Source organism: Protomyctophum bolini (assembly GCF_963924005.1).
Source record: "Protomyctophum bolini genome assembly, chromosome: 9".
In the NCBI taxonomy this organism is placed as follows: domain Eukaryota; kingdom Metazoa; phylum Chordata; class Actinopteri; order Myctophiformes; family Myctophidae; genus Protomyctophum; species Protomyctophum bolini.
In genome coordinates, this window is record NC_137870.1 from 28,171,501 (window position 1) to 28,192,153 (window position 20,653).

Sequence of the window (20,653 nt, forward strand, 5' to 3'; positions counted from 1 at the left end):
AACTAAAACGTTTCTGTAAGAGCTGCAATAAAGCTGTCCGTGACGAACACTTCGGGTCAAGTCTCTACAATCTTCTACAATGGAAAACCAAAGCGAAAAGATGACAAACTCAGGAGTGCAATGATTTAGGTATTTTATATACGATCTCATCAAGACTTAAACTAAATCTACAGAATAGAAATGGGACTTAGTGTATAATGTTACACTAGAAATTATATCACTGTCTTTCTTTTGGTTCAAGTTCAGTTCTACCCAGGCATTTGAATAGAAATAGATGTGCGCATACTGTCCAAAAAAAATCAAGATATTTACAGGATGTGCAAACCATCAATACCTTGATCCAACTTGATATTGCTTTTGCCTTTTCAAAAATGCATGGTAAATCCCACAAACAAAAGGACAAAGGCATGACGGAAATTAAACCCCCGAACAAACGAGAAATATTATTCAAAAACACTGTTACACAAACAAGTCAGGCTCCATGTTCCATCCAAACACGCATACCATTAGAAAAATTAAATACAAATCAAGTCTAACAATTAAGAACTGTGTTCATTGGAAGTCCTCCATCTTGCATAAGGCATAGCAGCTCATGGGCACGGCCTGCAGCAGTAACCAACCAGCTGCTGCTTCAACTTCTGAGGTCTATGAAAGGGTTAAGCCTTCATCATAGTAACATTTTTAGATCAGCAGGAAAAGCTCACGCTATACAGAGAAAGATGACGAAGGAGGGAAGAACTACAAACTAGCCTGAAGTAGGGCAAATCGAGCAAAAGAAATTAAAGAAACGTACATACATCCTCAAAAAGCACACACGCAAAACAATAGCGTATGGTTTTCAGTGTTGCGGGCTCTTTTTAAGAATGGATGAGGGGTGAGGTTTGTTGTTAAGATTGTAAGTCAGTGGCTGTGGCTGAGTGACAGGCCCATCTCAGCAGCGACAAGAACACAGTCAAGTTGGTTGGTTAGACCGCTTGGGGTCTTACCACCATCACTTGGTTTTGGTTTTCTCCTCCGAGTGAATCTGCTGCTGAAGCCGCTTGGCGTAGCTCTGGGCCATGGAGTTAACAATGGAGCAGACAAAGTAGCAGACCATAACCAGCACCACCTTCTCAAACACCCATGAGAGCCAGTTCTCACTCTAGAAAACACAAAAGGAAACATGGTTTGATGGTGTATGCTACTAACGGCTTTGACAAATGTACATACACACATAGAGCCACAGCTGTATTGTACGTGCATGTGACAATACAAATCTTATATAGCAATAAAGTTTCTTGAGGCTGTGAAACTTTATTTTATCCATTTAAATTGCTGACCGCTGCATCAATGGATGAATTTTATCCCTATGGCATATGGTGTTAACTAATGTATGTACTCTTATCAGTCAAGTATCAACACCCAGCTATGAAACACTTTCACAATGCATATAGAAGGCCATTTTTCTTAATTCCAGAAGAGGAGTTTTGTTGAGTATGTATTTTTCTTACCGCTGGTGTGCCTTCACCGGCATGATGCAGCTTGTTCCTTTGTGCCTCCAGGTACTGGCTGAAGGGCTTCTGGAGGGATGGTCCTATCCTGGGGACAGACCTGATGCCACATCCCCAGGGACATACGCAGAGAGAGAGAGACACACACACACACACACACACACACACACACAGAGAGACAGAGACACACACACACACACACACACACACACACACACACACACACACACACACACACACACACACACACACACAGAAAGGGAATGTTAGTTCACTTACTTTTAAATGTTCTCAAGTCTTCCTGTGATAAAGGGCAGAAAGAGAAGTCTTAGACCCTTCCTTCTCCTTAGTTCCTGTGAGGGAAAACTCAAAGACCACTGCTAGTGCTCCTTCAAAGTCCTCTGGGCACACAGTAACATCAGCTAGGCTCCCTGTTACAGCAGGCCTCCATCTCTCCCTCTCTGCCTTGTCAGAAGCAAGGCAGAAGAGTGGACTGAAGCAGAACCTCCACAGCTTTGCCTTTATACCCCTCAGGTCTCTATAGGAGCTTGTGTCAGCCTCTTCAACGAGGAAGTGAGTCGACATGATGTCATTGCCTTTACCACCATTGCTACCATATGAGTGGAAAGCCATCCAATGAGGGCGGGCCCATGCCCCTATAAGGCAAGGAGGATTAACTCACTAGGGGGCCAATCATAATGCATACAATGTCGGCAATGGAGTTATTCACTGTTTTACCCATGTCATGGATAGGGGATGATAATACAGGTCTGCCATTTACATTTAGATTTAACATCGGTACAGTTTGAGATAATTGACAACAAAAACATGAATACATCTTTAAAATACAGGTATAATGTACTTTTTCTTCATTTGCCATAATGCTATATCATGGAGGCTATACAAAGCTACTACATGTCTCAGACACAGCCATCTTCTAAGTAAAATTCCCAGCTCAGGATATAAACAATTATTTTAAACATGACTAGACGGAGAAGAAAATGAGTCAATTTGTTAACACACTTAAAGCTACAGTACCGGTAAATTGGATAATTGCTTATCTCATAGACCAGGGTACCAAGCTAGTTGACTGACTCACCATAACTATCTTTCACGCATACGGTACACAATTGACAATTATACACACACAAACAAAACCCAACTCAGCATTTGTGCATCATCACATAATGAGTCATCCAGGATAAGTCATACACCGTTCAAAACTGCTCGTTTCCATGAAATACTCATGTTCTGTTCCATGACTTCCAATGACTGATGCCTGGAGGCGAGTCCCCAGTTCAATTCACAGGCTGGGTCTGGGACCCCCCCCCTAACTTGAGTCTAGAGCCAGACTGAAATAACTACAGTCAACCTATAATATCTCTGACGGTAGGAACGTTTCCATATAATCCAAATACAGTTGCCAAAACCTCAAAAAGGTTGTCATGCCCATTTCTCAGAAGATAAGTAATATTCTCAAGAGTAATACACATTAATTTCTGAGAACCATCTTGAAATGAGTCAGATTTCCATGTTGGTGCAAGACTAACTCCAAGTGCCAGGTCTCTCAGTCTCTTTGTATTTGCACTAATTCCTCCGAATTTGTACCAATAGTAGTGAAATTGCCTAGGCAAACTTAACATTACATTTGGTACATTTCAAATGAAAGCACATCTCAATACAAAAACTGTTACTGTGGACGATACCATGATTAAGCATTACATGTGCTTACAACAGGGTCCACCATTTTCAATTCATCAGAACATTTAGAGACGTACAAATAAAATCCAAAATGCAATCAGGAAAATCAGGAAAGAACTCAGAGGATACAGGATAAACTAGAAATGAACTCTGTCGAGGTGCCAACTTGCGCAAGCAGAGCGCGCCATGAGGTGCGCTCACCACTGCTGGTACGACTGCTGCTCTGAGTCCTAAAGCTCTCTGCTGCTGTCTAGGTTTGAAAAAAGCAGTGGACAGTGGTCCCTCATTGCCCGGTGGAGTACATCGACATACACACATACCCAGCCGATACATACCCCTATTGACCTAACCAATTTTGAAACGTACTTTAGTTACGTCATCAATAACAGCGGTTTCTCATTGGCTGGTGGAATGTACCGAGAATCCGACATACATACATAATTGGTCCCTGATTGGCCGAGCGATGCCACCGACATACATACATACTTGGTCCCCGATTGGTCGAGCGAAGCCACCGACATATATACATACATACTTGGTCCCTGATTGGCCAAGCGACGCCACTGACATACGTACTTGCACGCTCTGCTGCGCAAGTAACAAGTGAAATTGGAATTGATTAAACAAATAAATGAGCAGACATCATTTGAACTGGACAGGAGCCGATACATGATCTTTGTGTTCTTTCTCCTGATTTGTTTTTACTGATCATTACTATTCAAATAAATAGATAAGTCAATAATTAACCAACCATTCATTTTCAAAATGCTTATTTAAAGTCAGGTCGTGGAGGTAGCAGTTCCAGCAGGGGACACCAGACTTCCCTTTCCCCAGTCACATCAGCCAGCTCTGACTGGGCAATCCAGAGGTATTGGCCAGCGTGAATATCTAATCCCTCCACCTGATTCTTGTTCTGCCCACGTGGCCTCTCGCAGCTGGGCGTGTATGGAAAACATTCCTAGATGCCCCAACTACCTCAACTGGCTCCTTACTATGCAAAGGAGTGGTAGCTATACTCACTTTGGGGTAAAGGACTCTTTCCCTACCTGGAGTGGGAAATCCACCAGTTTCCTGCTGAGAACCATGGCCTCAGATTTAGAAATCCTAATCCAGAATAACTAATATTATTTTACCAAATAATATAATTGATAAAATATTAGTTTCTTAACATGCATACAATTCTTGTTTATCTAGTAACAATCGACTCTCGCTACTTGTGAAAAATTATGTTGGACATTGTTACTTAAAGAACAGTTAGATTTCCACATTTTCCTGGCCATGGATTTTTCCTCACGCTTTGCGTGATCATAGAGCCTGGAGTGCATTGCGTGACAGTTTATTTTGCTTAAGTATCATCCTGCTATAATTGTATTTCCTGCTGCCTTTGGTAGATTCTGTCTCAGTCTAAGCTGAATTGGGTGAGTCGGATCACAACACAGCCTGTTCTGATAGGACCCCACACACTTGACCACCAATACTGCGGAGATGGGTTTGCGTGTGAGGAAAGGAAATACCCTTTGTGGGAAATGCAAAACACGGACACGCATACTATAAGAGCATTCACATCACAAGGAAATGATCAACAATCAGTGGTCAAAAAACCATCACTAAATTGTTTTCAAATGTAAACTCCCCCAACCCCCCCCCCCCCTCCCCCTCCTCATGAAAAGAAAGGAAAAACTAACAAATCACCTTCACCCATTCTCTGCTGCATACAAACATACAGTACTTACCCCATAAGTGACACCATCTGCTCCACTATGTGCTTGCTGAAGGTAATGATAACAAAAAGTTTCTGTGGGAAGTCAATGAGAGACCAGGGTGATTAATCAGCTTTGAAGTTATCATAACTTTCATGCGCGCGCACACGCACACGCACACACACACACACACACACACACACACACACACACACACACACACACACACACACACAGGGATGCCAGGTTGAAAGTGATACAAAATATCACTTTATAGTATATAATAATTGTATATATTGTATGTGCAGTTAATATATTAAAAATAATAATAATTCATCATTTTTGTATAGATGTATATATACCAGTAATTACTAATCATGTGCAGCTGTCATATAGGTGTCTCAAGGCACACCTGGAACTTGTCTCACGGTTTGTGAACCACTGACCTCCCACCCCACATCTCTTTGGCTGATGAATCATAAAGATAGACTGAAGAACAGGGAAGGCTCAGACATAACTCTATGGCAGCCTTGGCAGGGGGTTGAGACCTGCAGGGAGCTTTACATGGTTCACAGGGCACCGAGGCGGGGGGGGTCACAAACCACAACACTAAACTCCTGTCCTGAAACTGATCAGTTTTAAATGGCATGACCAACCCCCCACCCCCCAAGGACCGGACACCGTCAGACAGGATATGATACGTGATTGTCCGAGAGGGGTTAGGGTACAACAAATACCGCCTTTCTCACACTGCTGTGGACTCTCATCAGACTATAGTCTGTTCCATTTCCTCCTTTCAAGTCCACTCTGCATCCTCCTGAACAGGCAGCCCTGCAGGCTTTGTTTGTCAGAAAGGCTACTTGGTGAGGTCACTAGCTGGTACCATTGAGGGGATGGATAGGTCTGGTGGGTTCGAGGCTGGCCGAGTCACTGTTAGACTCCCAGACAGCCTCTCGCCGTCTTGACTCATATTAGTCACTGTGTGGCAGACTCAACAATACACTTGGTAATTAAAGAGTTTTTCTGATCTTGTAGATTTGAGAGGGGAAGAAGAAATGTCATGGTTCTCGTTAAAAGACTTCTTAAAGAGTCTCCTCTCCTTTCATCTGGTGTGCCTTCATATGGTCTGGATGCATCCCAAAACTCAACTGGAACAGTGCGCTACCAGAAATAGTTTACCAAAAGTGTGCATTTAGGAGTTTCTGAGAGGCACCCATGAGACCAAGTATTTATGGTTGATTTTAAGACATCCCACGCATAGTAGTCTAGTGCATGGATGTTTCTCAACCAGTGGTGCTTGGTTCAGGGCATATACAGTATACGGGTGGTCCATGGCACCCACCCTCAAAATAGGTTGAGAAACACTGGTCAATAGGTATATACCGCTATCGGTACAGTATGTACATGTAATTTTTTTCCCTACACTTAAGCAACTTTGCTAGTGATACAACTAGGTATGGGGAATTGTTAAACACATTTTCTTTTCAATTAATTTCAATACTGGTTCCAGCATTTTCTGCTTTATGAACTTGTATTTTTTTTACAGGCCAGAAGGAGAGAATGACATGCACCGCCGGTTATGATTCAAACATGGGCCAGCTGCGGTTAGGATGTATCCTTCACGGGGGACAGGCTCTACCAGGGCGCCCTGACAATAGGCGAGAAGTTAACCTAACCATACTGTTATTGCACAATAAAAACGTTCCCAATAATTAGAAAAACACTCTCATGTCAACTCTCATGCTTTAAAAATGTAACATTTATACCATTACCAAAAACATGTACACGTCTAAAAAGACAGAAGGTGTACTAGTAGAAGGATCTATGTACCTGTATGTGCATCTTAATGATGGCTTTGCCAATCAGTGTAGCTCCAAAGAAGGTCCAGAAGGGGACCATGAAATGACCACAGGTGATCCCAGCCAGGTCAAACAAAGGGTTGGGGATCTAGAAAAAAGGAAAAAATAAAAACAGACAATGTAACCAAATAATAACCAGCCTAAACCCAGCCTATTGGTAAACAAATTAAAATGTCCATAACTGTCGGGCAGAAACCTTCTGTATATTTTCTTTTTTTTTGTTTTTTGTTTTTACCGCATAAATTGATTGACTATTTATAATTTGTCGTATGGTAGTGTCACTATGGTAGCTACATTGGATTAATTGGAACACACTTTTTTCCCCATTTACTGAAAGTACATGGACATACATGGACATTGCCCGACAATTACGATATGCAACCACTGAATTATTGCATACGAGAAATAAGATATAGAACAAAAGGCAGTGATTTTGTAATGAATTAAATTACCGTATTTAGATGATATATTTATTATAGATATATTAGATACATTCTACATATTTGTTATGAATAGATGATAATAGAATAAAACATGAATATTTTACTCGCGGTCAAAAAATAAAAGAAGACTTACTGAAGCACAAGCCAGGATCCCAAAGAATCCGACTTTCTGTACCATATTTTGGACCCCCATCTTCGCTCTAGAGACAAAGTCCTACAAAGGGAATTCATTTCATATTTTACAATCATGAACCCAAAGTCCAATGCACCCCAAATTTGAATCAGATGCAATTCAATTTGCAATTCAATTTTCATTCATAGGAGGTGCCGCAAATGAAAAAAGTGCAGAGATTAAAATAGGGTGCATTTTGCATCCCAAAACGCAGTTTATAGTTCAGGGACGCAATAAAACAACGACCTCTGCATCCATGGGATGCACTACTGTACTGTTTTTTTATATATCTTCTTCTGTTTTCTACATGAATATAACCACATAACCATATCAAATGAAATTGGAGTTAAATGCTGCAATTTGTAAAAATGACAAAATATGACTCTTCGCGTCGTTGAAGTGGGACTCATAAAATGTCCCTGGGACTCATCTAAAAGACCATCCCTGCCTCCCGGGACTCATTACATTGAAAACCTATTTACATCTCTGAAAGTGTAACCGTTTGTTGCAGAAAAATGTTTTTTGGGGTTAGGGTTACTTACACATGATCACAGGGGTGACGTGACATTGTAATTGGCTAGCAAAAGTACTAGTCATTTGTACTTGAATTGAAAATGAAATGGTCCTAAAGCCTGTATGCTCTTTAAAAACCATTAAACCCTTAATGTGTATGTGCAATGTAAAAATTTAAATGAAAACATCTATATTGATTTTTACCGATAGTAAGGTTGAGGAATGGGACGAATATATTGGCAATCGTGGATTGGATGAGTCCATCGCCATTTTGTTTTGTTTTTATTAGGCAGTTTTCTCAGCGCTTAAAAAAAAGCTAAATAATACAACCTTCGAATGTAGCCCAATTAACCTGTACATGTACAGCGAAGAAAAGTGTGAGCAAAGTGCAAAACAATTTGCGCCAGCAAACTCGTAACAGCCGCCGGTGGAAACCCCCTCGTCCCCTTGTAATGTTATGCCCCATCGCCCCAGCAGCATTGGGGAAGTTACTGTACATGCTGTTTCCGTCTGTCACTCCGGAGCTTGTAGATCTGCCTTTTTTGAGTCCCGTGAGACGCTGTGAGCTGTTCTCACTTTGGTTTTATAGCACGAATATATCGTCCATCTGCGGTTTTGGGGCAGACGTTGGGTGATAGCGAGAGTTATAAAGAGCTTTGTGGTTCAATAACTGTCTAACATCTAATTGTAATTTCAGTTCCTTATTATTTTGGCTGCATTACAAGTGAAAACTCTTTGGCACTGGAGTGTTGAGATCTTTTGATCTCATCTCCACACCCGTGGGGTGGTGGAATGTCTGTGGTTTTCATGGTGAAGATCACAGACCATGCAGGAGGTCAGGCAATAGGCAAAGCCCCAAACCCATCATCTCTCCAGTCTTCACTTTGGCAACCATTTTAGAGTTAATTTTAATCATTTCAGTCTTGTGACGAACTGTACTCTTGCATTGAACTACAATTTAGAGGAAGAGATTCAGATGAATACAAATAACATAAAATTGGGCCTCACATTTAACCAGCTGTAATATTGAAGTGATGGACACAATAATGATCAATACATACATTGATGAAATACACAATTCTGAATGGCATTCTGAATAATGACTATTCCTACTTTTACTGAAGTCAAAGATTACTTCTTAAAAAGAGTACTTCCTGCACCACTGGTGACGACACAAATGCTCACTGTTTGTACATAATCTATTCACTTAAGTTTAACCTTTTTCTAGTCCAAATGCCTACTTTATGAGACATCCATTTCAGCCAAGATATCCTCTTCTAGATAATGTCCTTTTTGTCATTCCCAAATTCAATAACCTGGAGAATGTTTTTGATCAACGTAAAAAGGATGCAGTTTGAGGGTCAAGCATCCCCTATTAAACACGTCTGCTGATTGTCTGAATAAACATCACAGCGTGAGTGTCTGGTGACATGTCAGACAAGAATTCTTCACGTTGTGGTCATGGCAAATCTTTTTAGTCTAGGCATTTGTTTGAATCTCATGATATAAGATTTTTTTTTGTGTAAAAAAGGGGGAAAAAAAAACATTATTAAAATAATAATATCCAGAGATAGTTTTATATTTATAGTGTTAACAGTTTGTAGTCTTAAAACCCATAGGAATTCCTATTTATGCTAAGTCGAAAAGGCTCTCATGTTGACATAGATTATATGCATTAATCTCTCAACTGTTGACTTCTGAAGTTCTTATGTGTTTTTTATATTAACCACTTGTCTTAAACCCTATATACTCTCCAAGGGGTCTATACTACTTGGTCCCTTCCTTTTTTCCCTCTACACCAAATCTCTTTGCCAAAAATAGCACATCTAGCATGAAGATCTATTTTCACCAAATGAAAAAGGAGAACGAATGAAATGAATGAAAAGGAACGCTAGGGTTCGTGTTGTTTTTGGCGTGGTTCAAAAAGGGGAAAATGCATAGGAAAAAAGGTTGAGATAATTTTGATAAACAAAATGTTTGAATATCATTAGTTTATCTTCTTACATTATGTAGCCCAAATCAAATGCAGAAATGCCACTGTAAATATGGAAACCCATGGTGTATGTAACTTGTGGGTTAGCCTACACAAACATAATCAAGGTAAAACTCCTATTGATTTATAGATTTCTCTTTAACTGTGTATGTCTGCAGGTCATAACCCCAACACCGTTTTTCTTGCATCAATTTACTTTTGCCGTTTTTGCCAAGAAATGCACCAAGTACATTGAAGAAAACAGTTCTATAACTGTTGACATCAATGTAATGGTCTTGTGACATGTTACAGTATGTTCCATGAGCTTTGTTAGCTTATGCATACTTTGTTGGCTTATGCATATCTGACACAAGTTCCAAGATAACCCTGAAGGAAAACAATTATACATTATGCATCTTGAAGACATCCTCATGATCAAAGTCATGTGACCTCCCGGGGTTCTTCAGATGAGAACCGGTGAGGTGACAGTTTATGTTTATTGAAGGATCCCCATTAGAGACACATGACTTGTCATGACTTGTCTTCCTGGGGTCTGTAGTAGGTGATCAAGACAACTTAAGAAGAGTATCTCAGATTTCCATCGTGCTGACTCAGCATCTGATCTCAGCAGTTGCCAGTCATGTGAGCACAGTCCCTGACAACTACACCGTCTGTCCTTCAAATTAGAGACCGGTGAAAAGTAAGACAGAGGGAGGGAAGGAGGGATAACAAGGACTGAGGGATGATTAAAGGGGGAGTTGTGCTGAGGGTGACTCACCCCCTCAATACACACATTTACTGGAACTGTAAGGAAGGAGGGGCTTTCACTGAACTCACGTGAGCTATTGGGGCCAATCGACAGACTCAAGCTGTGGACAATGTTGACAATGGGTCTATGGACATGGGCATCGGTGCTTTGTTTGGAGTTTGACAAAACCAAACAACAGAATATAGTATGGGGTGGCATTGACAGTATAAACAACTATGCTAACACAAAGTTAAGGTCAAAACATTATCTTAGGTGCCTGTGACACGGCTAGTGGTAGAGATGCTCAAAACTAGATTTGTCCCCATGGACACCTAGCCCTGGACCAGAGCTATGCTGCTACCTACTTTAGATACCACCCTGCGCACCACCCAGCAAGCACGGTCAGGAACTGGACGAATTAGTGACGTCTTGATTGGGGCCAAATCAAGTCAAACCAAGACTAGTCAGATCTGGCCCAGAATATCACCTGATTTCAACCAACATCAATTCTGCTCACTAAGACGAATGTCCCTGGATGAATCAGAAAGAGTCAGATCGTGGCCAGATCAACTTAAGTCATATCATAACTAGTCAGATCTGGCCCAGAATAAGCTATATTATTTCAACTGGTGAAGACGTCCTGGAAATGACGTAAAGATCATCCCCATATGGGCTGTGATCTGGCCTAGTCCTGAATGTCACTGGAGTCATCGGATGACGTCATCATAACATCATCATGACGTCATTTGGCTTGCTGGGCAGTGACGAAGACCCTTATGTAGCCTATATTGTAAAATATGCATTTCGCACATGACATGAAAGACAATGGAGATGACGTGACAGTGGAGATGGCGTCTTGTCATGCAGCAGAGATCAACTTTATAGTTGAAGGTGAATCAATGGCTTTGCTGAGTCAGAGAATATATTCTACATGTACAGTATGTAATTCTTCTATAGTGAACATCTGCAGACATATCTCATGGCCACGTTTATCATTATTACGTTTATTATACATCTGTGTGGGTGCAAACAGACTATTATTAAACCGACGATGATTTATATCTGTCTCATCTACAAGCTCGCAGGCTGCAGATCAGCTATTTTCGGAGAAGAGATTTATAGATATCATGTGCAAATATAATATAACCATTAGCACTCCATGAACAAATGCACAAACAATATTAAAGGCTTTCCTTTACAGGTCAAACAACACCATTCATTCACATACAATATACACATAAGCAATTACCGGTAATACCAGTTTTGGAGGTGGAAAGCCTGGTGACGTGAGGTTAGTTTGGAGGGGGCGAGGGGACTTTGGTGTCACCGTTTCAGCAAATAGGCGACATTTGCTGTACACATGGAGACGACAAAGTAGCGTCTCCGAAGTTTGGCCACTCTAGGAGCTGGTTTCAAAATGAACTGGTCCTCTAAAACGCTGTCTCCGCGTGGCAGAAAGGGCAGATCGGCTAAGTACGAGTAATGCAGAATACGTCCTCATCTAGACAGCACCTCAGTTTGCAACTAGCTTCTCTTTTGTAACACTCACACCAAGTTACACCACAGATCCAAACACGAGAGTGGTAATCCACTCTAACCACTTGCCTACGACAATTATCAAATGCTTCCGGTCATACAGTCTGAAGCACGGAAGCTCTTATCATGATCAAGCGATAAATCGGATGTGAAGCCTCCTCCGAACATCCGTTTCGTCTTTACGGTCACAAAAATGTATCCCAATAAAAAACATCTAAGCATATGTAGTTTGCTTGGAAATAAAACAATAAAATATAAAAAAACATTTTCTTCAACAGAAATGCCAACTTCCTCACTCGGATTTCAAGAGGTGTAGTTGTCTGGTGGAATAGTTGTCTGGCTACGCGAGACAACTCAAATATTAAACCGTCTGAACCAGAGGAAATACATGTTTCAGAACATGTAGCTACCCCATCAGGGTGTTTCCTCAAAACAATATTGACAACTAGTCTACTTTGTATTATAGTGTAATGGCTGAGGGAAGGGACCTTCATCTGAGAAAATATCCTTCAATTCATGTTAGTGGCTATTTGTTCTTAAAGTGTCAATATTTAATTAGAATATAGCATTGACTGTACAACTTCCCCACGTTTTCTGATTGACCGGAATATCTAAATATACCTAAGCATTCCCTCATAATCTCAAAGTTGCCAGGATTGCCATAGAAGCTCATATACAGTATGTATGTATGTATGAATGAATGAAAGAATATGTTGGTGACTCTGACCTGTGCACCCTCAGTCTGTTCCAGCATCTCCTCAAACTCCTCATAGTCCTCATCCTCCGGATCAGTACCTGACTGGCGAGCAGCCCTAGCCATGAAGTATGGAGGCAGCTCCCCGATGGCTGTGCCAGCACCCTACACACGCACACGCACACACACACACACACACACACACACACACACACACACACACACACACACACACACACACACAATATAAGTATTCGGCTCCCTCTTTTCACTGAAAATGGGCAACCTACAACCTCACAACACAACGTGATGCTTTGTGAGCTTGTCTATCGGCCATTTTCAGAAATGTTTCACCAAATGTTTACCCATTATAAAATGGTCAGAATATTGACACAGGGGTTCTAACTTCTAACCAATGTGGATCAGTATTGTTCAGGTTGCACATGCACAGTTCATGGTGCATGTATGAATCCAAAGTTATATTGTAATCACACAGTCATTCTCTTCAAAGAAAAGGGAAAAAAAGAAAGAAAAAATAAAATCTGCTTGCGTTCACCCGCATAGGTGCATACAGGAAATTATCCATTTATATAAAAACATTTAATGTTTTCATTCAACACATGCAGGTAACCCAAATAAAGTAGAATTTAATTAAAAAATCTGTCTGCAAATTGAAGGGCTGAGCTCAAAAACGTGGCACCTGTGTGATCTGTTTGTGGGTGATTACTGTTTTCTATACTTACTTAACAAAATTTGCTAAATGAACCTAGGCTTATAATATGAATGCCGCTTAACTAGCAGGAGAGAAGAGACTCACCAGAAACTGCACAGAAGATAACATTTTGTTCATAAACCGCACGTTTTGCTAGTAATATTAACTAAAGACTGGACAGAAGCCAAGCCGTTAGCCCTTTCTCTTTTTTAGTTCTACTTACCCACATACAGGCTTCCAGGCGGACCTTAGACATGATGGACCAGAGCGTGATGCTCTCTGACCCTGCAATCTGGGGACAGGTGATCTGGTCTGGGTATGGTGGCTCAGGGAAGTCTGTGGAGCCACATTCATAAGCTGCCAGGGTCACTGATGCTATATGAGGACCCTGTACGAAGGAAGGACAGGAAGACCACCTATAATTATATCTTTTATTATACATCTTTTTTATTCTGTTATTTACTCTATCTTTTCGTAACTAAACACAGAGACAAACACTCATACTGTACGTGCAAACAGACAGTGCTTCATACTGGATATGTTGTTTGGCTGACTGGGAGCAGACATTTACGAAATACAAAACTTTTTCTGGTGGCCCCAAGACGGGAGTGTCAGCTAAACGTACAAAATGTGTATAATGTGTATATAGACATAGTCATGTTTTATGTGTCACTGCTGCATGTATAGACACATTTCTACACCATTCTGGTTAATGTAAAGGTCACTAAATGTTCAGAGGACCCCCCCTTTCACATCTTCTCCACTGATCCATGAGCACACACACACACACACACACACACACACACACACACACACACACACACACACACACACACACACACACACACACACACACACACACACACACACACACACACACACACACACACACACACACACACACACACACACACACACACACACACACACACACACACACACACACACACACACACACACACACACACACACACCTAGTTGAATCACCTAGCCCCCTTTGACAGGTCGGTATGCAATACCATTCATCAGGCTGGTTAGGCTCAGCCACCTGGCCTAGGTAACAGTAGGCTCACCTGAAACCATAGCACAGCAACTCTATTATGCCTCCTTACAGTGATAGGCTAGGCAACACTGAGACACTGTAGACAGACAACTCACAATTAGTCAGTGTTGATTACCGCTACCCTGCCAGAGTCATTCTCCACTGGGGTTTGAATAAAAAGACACAGGGAAGCCTGTTTACACAATGCAGGCCTCTTTCACCACAGACGGGCCTTCCATTAAAGATTCACACACATTTCACCATACTGTCGTGAGTCAGCTGTAACAAGACTAGACTAAACCCTTGTTTCGTTACTTGAAACCATATTCTGATCCACTCATCAGATAGAGGGTGTACGGGGACTTTGTTTGATGAAGCCAAGAGAGTTGCTTCTTAGTACTTCAAATTGTCCGGGATACTTTACACTTTATTGCTCACTGCCTGGAAGAATTCAATGTTAAACAAATTCACTCTTCTTACTAGCCAAAGAGACTGACTGAAGTGGATAAAACCCCCACAGTAAACATCTATCAGTGTTTGCTAATGGAAATATTCCCGAATCCCATTTTTTCCCCCCCATACTACATGCATTTTAATCTACATTGTATATAAGAATGACCTGTATAAAATGATGATAAATCATACGATTGTGCGTGTGTGTGTGTGTGTGTGTGTGTGTGTGTACACTCCCCGCCAAGAGCAGAATGATCTCATCTACTTTATATGGGGTTATCTATTCATTCTTGAACCCTGATCTTAAGCCAGAGAATAACTCTTCCAGGGGGACATTTGTGGTTTGTGGCCCTTTGGTATCAATTAGGGGAGTTTCCTGACCATTGTTGATCTCATCCCCGAGCCGGTGGGTACCACCATGTTCTATAAACGTTAACATACCTCATACATTCTTAAAATATTGGGGGGGATTACACTCATTCCAATCCTCACAAGTTTTAAGGCCTCTCAGCTTCAAGTCTCACTTTCAAGTTATTCCCAAATGGCATTTTACTGACAGTCTGGAACACATCATTATGGTTGTGAGAAAACTGCAATAGGTCAGCAGCAGCTGAAATCTATGTGAAGCCACAACTTGACAAGTTATGTTACATAGCCACTTTAAAAGTACACAAAATTCTAATAAATAAATTGGTTGATAACCTTTCAAAAGCGCTAACATGTTGCATTTGCAAGGGGGTGGGATAAAAGCCTTTTGGGGATGTGGTTCCACAGACAAATTTATTGAAACCCAGCCTCAGACATAAAACTAGCTTGAGGGATTTCTGAAAAGAATGTAGCTTTACGGGAGGTGAGGTTGTTCCATATGGGGAGATGATGGCGCCATGTTATTGGAAAGAAACCTCCCGTGTGAGGTCACACCTACTGAAGATGGATGATGATGACACACACTATGACACACACACACACACACACACACACACACACACACACACACACACACACACACACACACACACACACACACACACACACACACACACACACACACACACACACACACACACACACACACACACACACACACACACACACACACACACACACACACACACACACACACACACACACACACACACACACACACACACACACACACACACACACACACACACACACACACACACACACACACACACACACACACACACAGGTTTGGCTGCAGACATTAGGCTGGACCCAGAAACTAGACAAGACAATGAATGGGTCATCACCAGAAGGGGTCGGCAGAAACCTCCTGGGTGAGGTCACAAGTCACAACTACTGAAGAGGCATGACACACACGCGCACACACACACATGCGCGCACACACACACACGAGCGAGCACGCACGCTTCTGAGACAAAACTTCATGGTGCCCCCCCTGCTCCTCCATCCATCACCACCACCAATTTCAAAATGGAAATAGCTGAGTCAGTGGAGAATTTAACATCTGCGTATGTTCTACGAAAAAAAGGCCACATCTCCTCCCTAAATGTGGGCATGTGTACAGAATCACTTCCCTTAGTTCCCTATCTTTCCCTTTCCTCAATTGCTCAGGTTCACCACAACCAAGACGAGTGTCACATCGCACTGTGACTCAACCACAAAGTCATTCTCAGATCGTTCACCAGGGAATACATGTCACTGAACTCTGACATTTGTGGGCCACATCCATAGAGATGTGGCAGACACAGATGGAAGGGCTTTAAGCTAGCAGGGCCCACTGTTCATGGCAACAGACACAGAGCAAGGGGCCACCATGTGGTGGCTTTTAGAATAGGTACCTTATAGAGCCAGCTCACACAGACATGGAATACATTCAAGCCTTATTTATACTTGGTTACGCTCTGGTGTCGTGCACCAAAATAACTGATCTAAAGCTCATAATAACATGTTACACTGTGATGCGTTATGAGCATGTAGATCAGCTATTTTTACCCGTATGTGACGTGATGTGAGACACACACACACACACACACACACACACACACACACACACACACACACACACACACACACACACACACACACACACACACACAGCTAAGTATAACTCAGGCTTCAGATTTCATTTCAGTGCTGCACATTTGTATCATCTGTATAAATAAATGGACCACTCACTCATTTTGATGTAGCAGCACACAATGGCCAATATAATAGAAAACAATGGCCTAAAGTGTTTTTTTTAAAAACATCTTTACCCTGGCCTATGCCATGTCCTCTTACCAGATAGAGCAGGAATGTGTGCAGGCCAGTGCCAAGGCCAACTGATGACAGGATGCCAAGGCCTACCCAGTAGGCACACCATAGAAACCTCTTCTCCAGGTAGCTGACATACTGCAGTGAAGAGGATCACATCATGCATGGAGGGAGGACAATGGATAGGGTTATTTCAATTTCACGAGTTAGTTTGATATTTAATTTACCGTACATATGTTCACATTTGACTTTTCAGTCGTTGCCGTTTGCTGTTTGGAATTTAAAAAAATTCCATTGATAATAATTCATACGTTTTTGTTGTTTTATGGTTATATATATATATATATATATATATATATATATATATATATATATATATATATATAACGGTCGGGCACATGACCGCTTGCTTTCAACCTAGCATGCCTAATGTTTCAAACATAAAGAAAATAGCATCTACCGGTATAAGCTCACAACACGTTGCTTTGTCCTATGACAAAGAACAATATCTAATTTAATAGTGGTTAAAAACCTAAGAAAGAATGAGTCAATATTTTAATATGAATAATCCTTAATCAAGGGCTAATATTATGACCTGGCCTTTCTTCAGGGAATGTTGTTTATCTGAGCAAACAATGACTTATCTTTCACCTTTAAACCTTAAGACAAACAGAGATGTGTTGTTAAATATTAACAAGGCTAAGAAAAACAAATGGGAAGAAGACATACGTCTTGGTGAGCTCCTTCAGTGTTATAGGTGACGGAGAAGACAGAACACACCAACAAGAAAAACAACACTGTGCCTCGGGTTCGCCACAATCTAGAAAGGAAATACATGGAAGACCTTATTAATTATGTGTCTGTAAAGTAGGTGGCCATCACAGAAAAACAATGTCAGAAAAGACTGTGGAAAAGAGGCAATATATGGAAAAAAAGAGTCATCCTCAAACAAATTGCAAAAAATAGCCCAAGGAGTGTTTTTCATGCAAAACTAATGCTTGGAATAGATTCAGAATCATGAAAACCCCTAGTTTGACACGTCACATGCTACTTAAAGCACAATGACATTTAGAAAATGTTGCCTTATAATAGTTTGTTAATGGTGGCCATACTTTACAGGCCATTTCTAAACTTTCCCCTCAGACAATTCCAGGCAACTTTTGTTATTCAGGATATATTGAAGATACAAAATCAGCTGAGTTTGTTTTTTTTGCAATTTGTTTGAGGTCAAATGACATTATTACTAAACCCACTAGAGGCATAACCACCTCTCCAACGGTTCAAGATCTTACTTTAAAGTCAACTCCTTTAACTTGACGAGGGTTTCTAGGAGGAAATAGTGTAGTGTGGTGACAGGCCTCTTCCACAAAACAAGAGACAAGCGCCCCTCCTTATCCTTCTGTCTCCTCTCTCTGGCTGCGGCATCTGGAGTACACACACATTCAGAATTGTCGTCACCCTGATTTAGTGTAATACTTACTTCTTCATTGTTGCTGGACATCATATCTTCAACAGATTGTTCAGTTGAGAATGTTAAATCCATGACACATAACAGCACCAGGTATGTTTCCGTCCAAGACAAGTCAATCCCATACCCTTATGGCAAGTCAATTCAAGGTAAAACAGAAAGTAAACCATATGTTTTTCCTTTACTTTAATGGCCTCCTCTGTAATCTAATGATAGGCAAGTTGTTATCAGTGATACTTGCCTTCACTGATAACAACAACCATAGTGTTTTCTTAAAAGAACACTTCACTCACACTCAGGTTCAAACCCATCTTCTTATAATTGTTCCAATGCTCATTGTAAAATGATACCATTTCTGTCTATTCATTATGTCTCAGAAGAGGGCTGTGGAGTGTGTACAGTTCAGAAACGTACTTGCTTGCATTGGTAGGCAGGTTAGGTCATTTCAAACAAGATTTCAAACGTATTTTTTCCTTTTAGTAATGCAAGAAATATTCATTCTATGTCAATATGCTAACTTCCCAGGAAGAGAAAGGCTGTAGTTTCCATAAGCTTGGAATCCCCGTCGATGACGTCATCTCATTAGTAGGCAGGCTTCTGAACTTTCCATAGCCCACCAATGGGACAGAGTGAGTAGATGGAAATTGTGTCGCCAGCATCGTATAATCTTATTATAATCACTAATGCTTATTAAACCATTAATAAGCATTATTGAGGAGGACCAATTATACGCAGATTGGGCTAAAATTGGGTGTAGTGTAGTGTTCCTCACTGCATTGTGTTATTTAAAAACTATATATGTCTAGCTTTAGTTTGTAAAAACAAACCTGCAGCATTGCCATTCTGTCTGTCTTTGGCTCCCGCCCGTTGTTCACAACTTGCTCCATTTGCTGCCATGTCAACCAGCTTTTGGGTCAGGTAATCTAAGGACAGGATGAGATCATTAGTTATGTGGGGTTCAAGTCCAAACGATGTTTCCACTGACTAGTCACTACACTCCCCCCACTGTTGACTGTACTGTACTGTACACACATACATTATAGCATTCAGCATTGTTATCCAGAATTGACGATGCCGTACTGCCTTAGCCTGGCTTATAAACCAGACCGAATCAGCCGTTGGCAAAAATGTAATTGCCTGCCGGTGTTGTGTGATATTAGTCTGGATTATTAGCCAGGCTAGTATACTGCCTGGCGTGCCTGCCCCAGTGTTCGGCAGCCGCGTCGCAACAAAAACAGGAAGTCTCAAATTCTGATGTCTGTAGTAAAGACGGGACGTTAAACTTGTACTCTACTGTGAAACGCCTGTTTAAATATCTGTTTATTTTTTCGTTTTATTTTTCTGACAGCCTGCCCTGTGTCAAATTTAAAACGCCAGCGCGTTCCCATTCCAACCATGGCAGCAGTTCAGGAGCGCGCAGTGACAAGAATTAATCATTACAAAAAACACATGAATCATCTCATCATGGGCAAAATGATTACATTACATTATAGATGAAGCATAGACAGCTTAACGGGGTGTTTTAAAGGCAATTCATGTGTGGTTTATGAGATGACAAATAAAATACAGTACAGTATAATCATCTTCCTCATCATGAGAACCACCGGGGTTAGCTTAGCCACGGTGCTAAATGAAAAGTCAAGTAGGACGGTTGACAGTGGGCAACAACAAAAAATGTCTTACAATTTAGAAGGCTTAAAATAGTTTAAAGACGTAGAAAATCCTCCTCTTTCACCGTTGTCATACAAAAAATAAGACAAGCCACTATAAACAGGCTATATTCCAATGCTTGTCCAAATTAAATGGACAGTCATACCTTATCCTGTACTCCTCACCCGGAAACGAACTGTCACCACCAACAGTCTCTTAACAAAATAAAATTGATTATTCTTCAGCCATGTTACGTATA

At 41.1% G+C, this 20,653-nt stretch overlaps 1 protein-coding gene across 2 annotated transcripts; it reads right to left on the reverse strand.

The window, feature by feature from the left end:
- Nucleotides 1-116: 116 nt before the first annotated feature.
- Nucleotides 117-20,583, reverse strand: vmp1 (vacuole membrane protein 1). 2 transcript variants are annotated; one of them, XM_080771661.1, is made up of 12 exons: nucleotides 20,561-20,583; nucleotides 19,572-19,667; nucleotides 18,569-18,701; nucleotides 18,006-18,096; nucleotides 17,304-17,414; nucleotides 13,764-13,928; nucleotides 12,862-12,993; nucleotides 7,327-7,407; nucleotides 6,722-6,838; nucleotides 4,925-4,986; nucleotides 1,491-1,590; nucleotides 117-1,141 (listed from the first exon to the last, which is right to left on the reverse strand). In XM_080771661.1, the coding sequence occupies exons 2-12, from the start codon at nucleotides 19,639-19,641 to the stop codon at nucleotides 992-994; spliced, it is 1,212 nt and encodes a 403-aa protein (XP_080627787.1). In that variant the 5' UTR covers nucleotides 19,642-19,667; nucleotides 20,561-20,583; the 3' UTR covers nucleotides 117-991. The 2 variants fall into 2 exon arrangements, with proteins under 2 accessions (XP_080627787.1, XP_080627786.1); XM_080771660.1 differs by having other exon boundaries at nucleotides 20,428-20,568.
- Between the last annotated feature and the right edge of the window lie 70 nt (nucleotides 20,584-20,653).

Bases quoted from the DNA above. Each gene is read 5' to 3' on its own strand.
- vmp1 (XM_080771661.1), bottom strand. From the start codon at position 19,641: ATGGCAGCAAATGGAGCAAGTTGTGAACAACGGGCGGGAGCCAAAGAC. The intron at 13,929-17,303 runs GTAAGAGGACAT...TCCTTCGTACAG, and splicing joins ACACATTCCTGCTCTATCTG to GGTCCTCATATAGCATCAGT. The intron at 7,408-12,861 runs GTCAGAGTCACC...TTCCCTTTGTAG, and splicing joins AACAGACTGAGGGTGCACAG to GACTTTGTCTCTAGAGCGAA.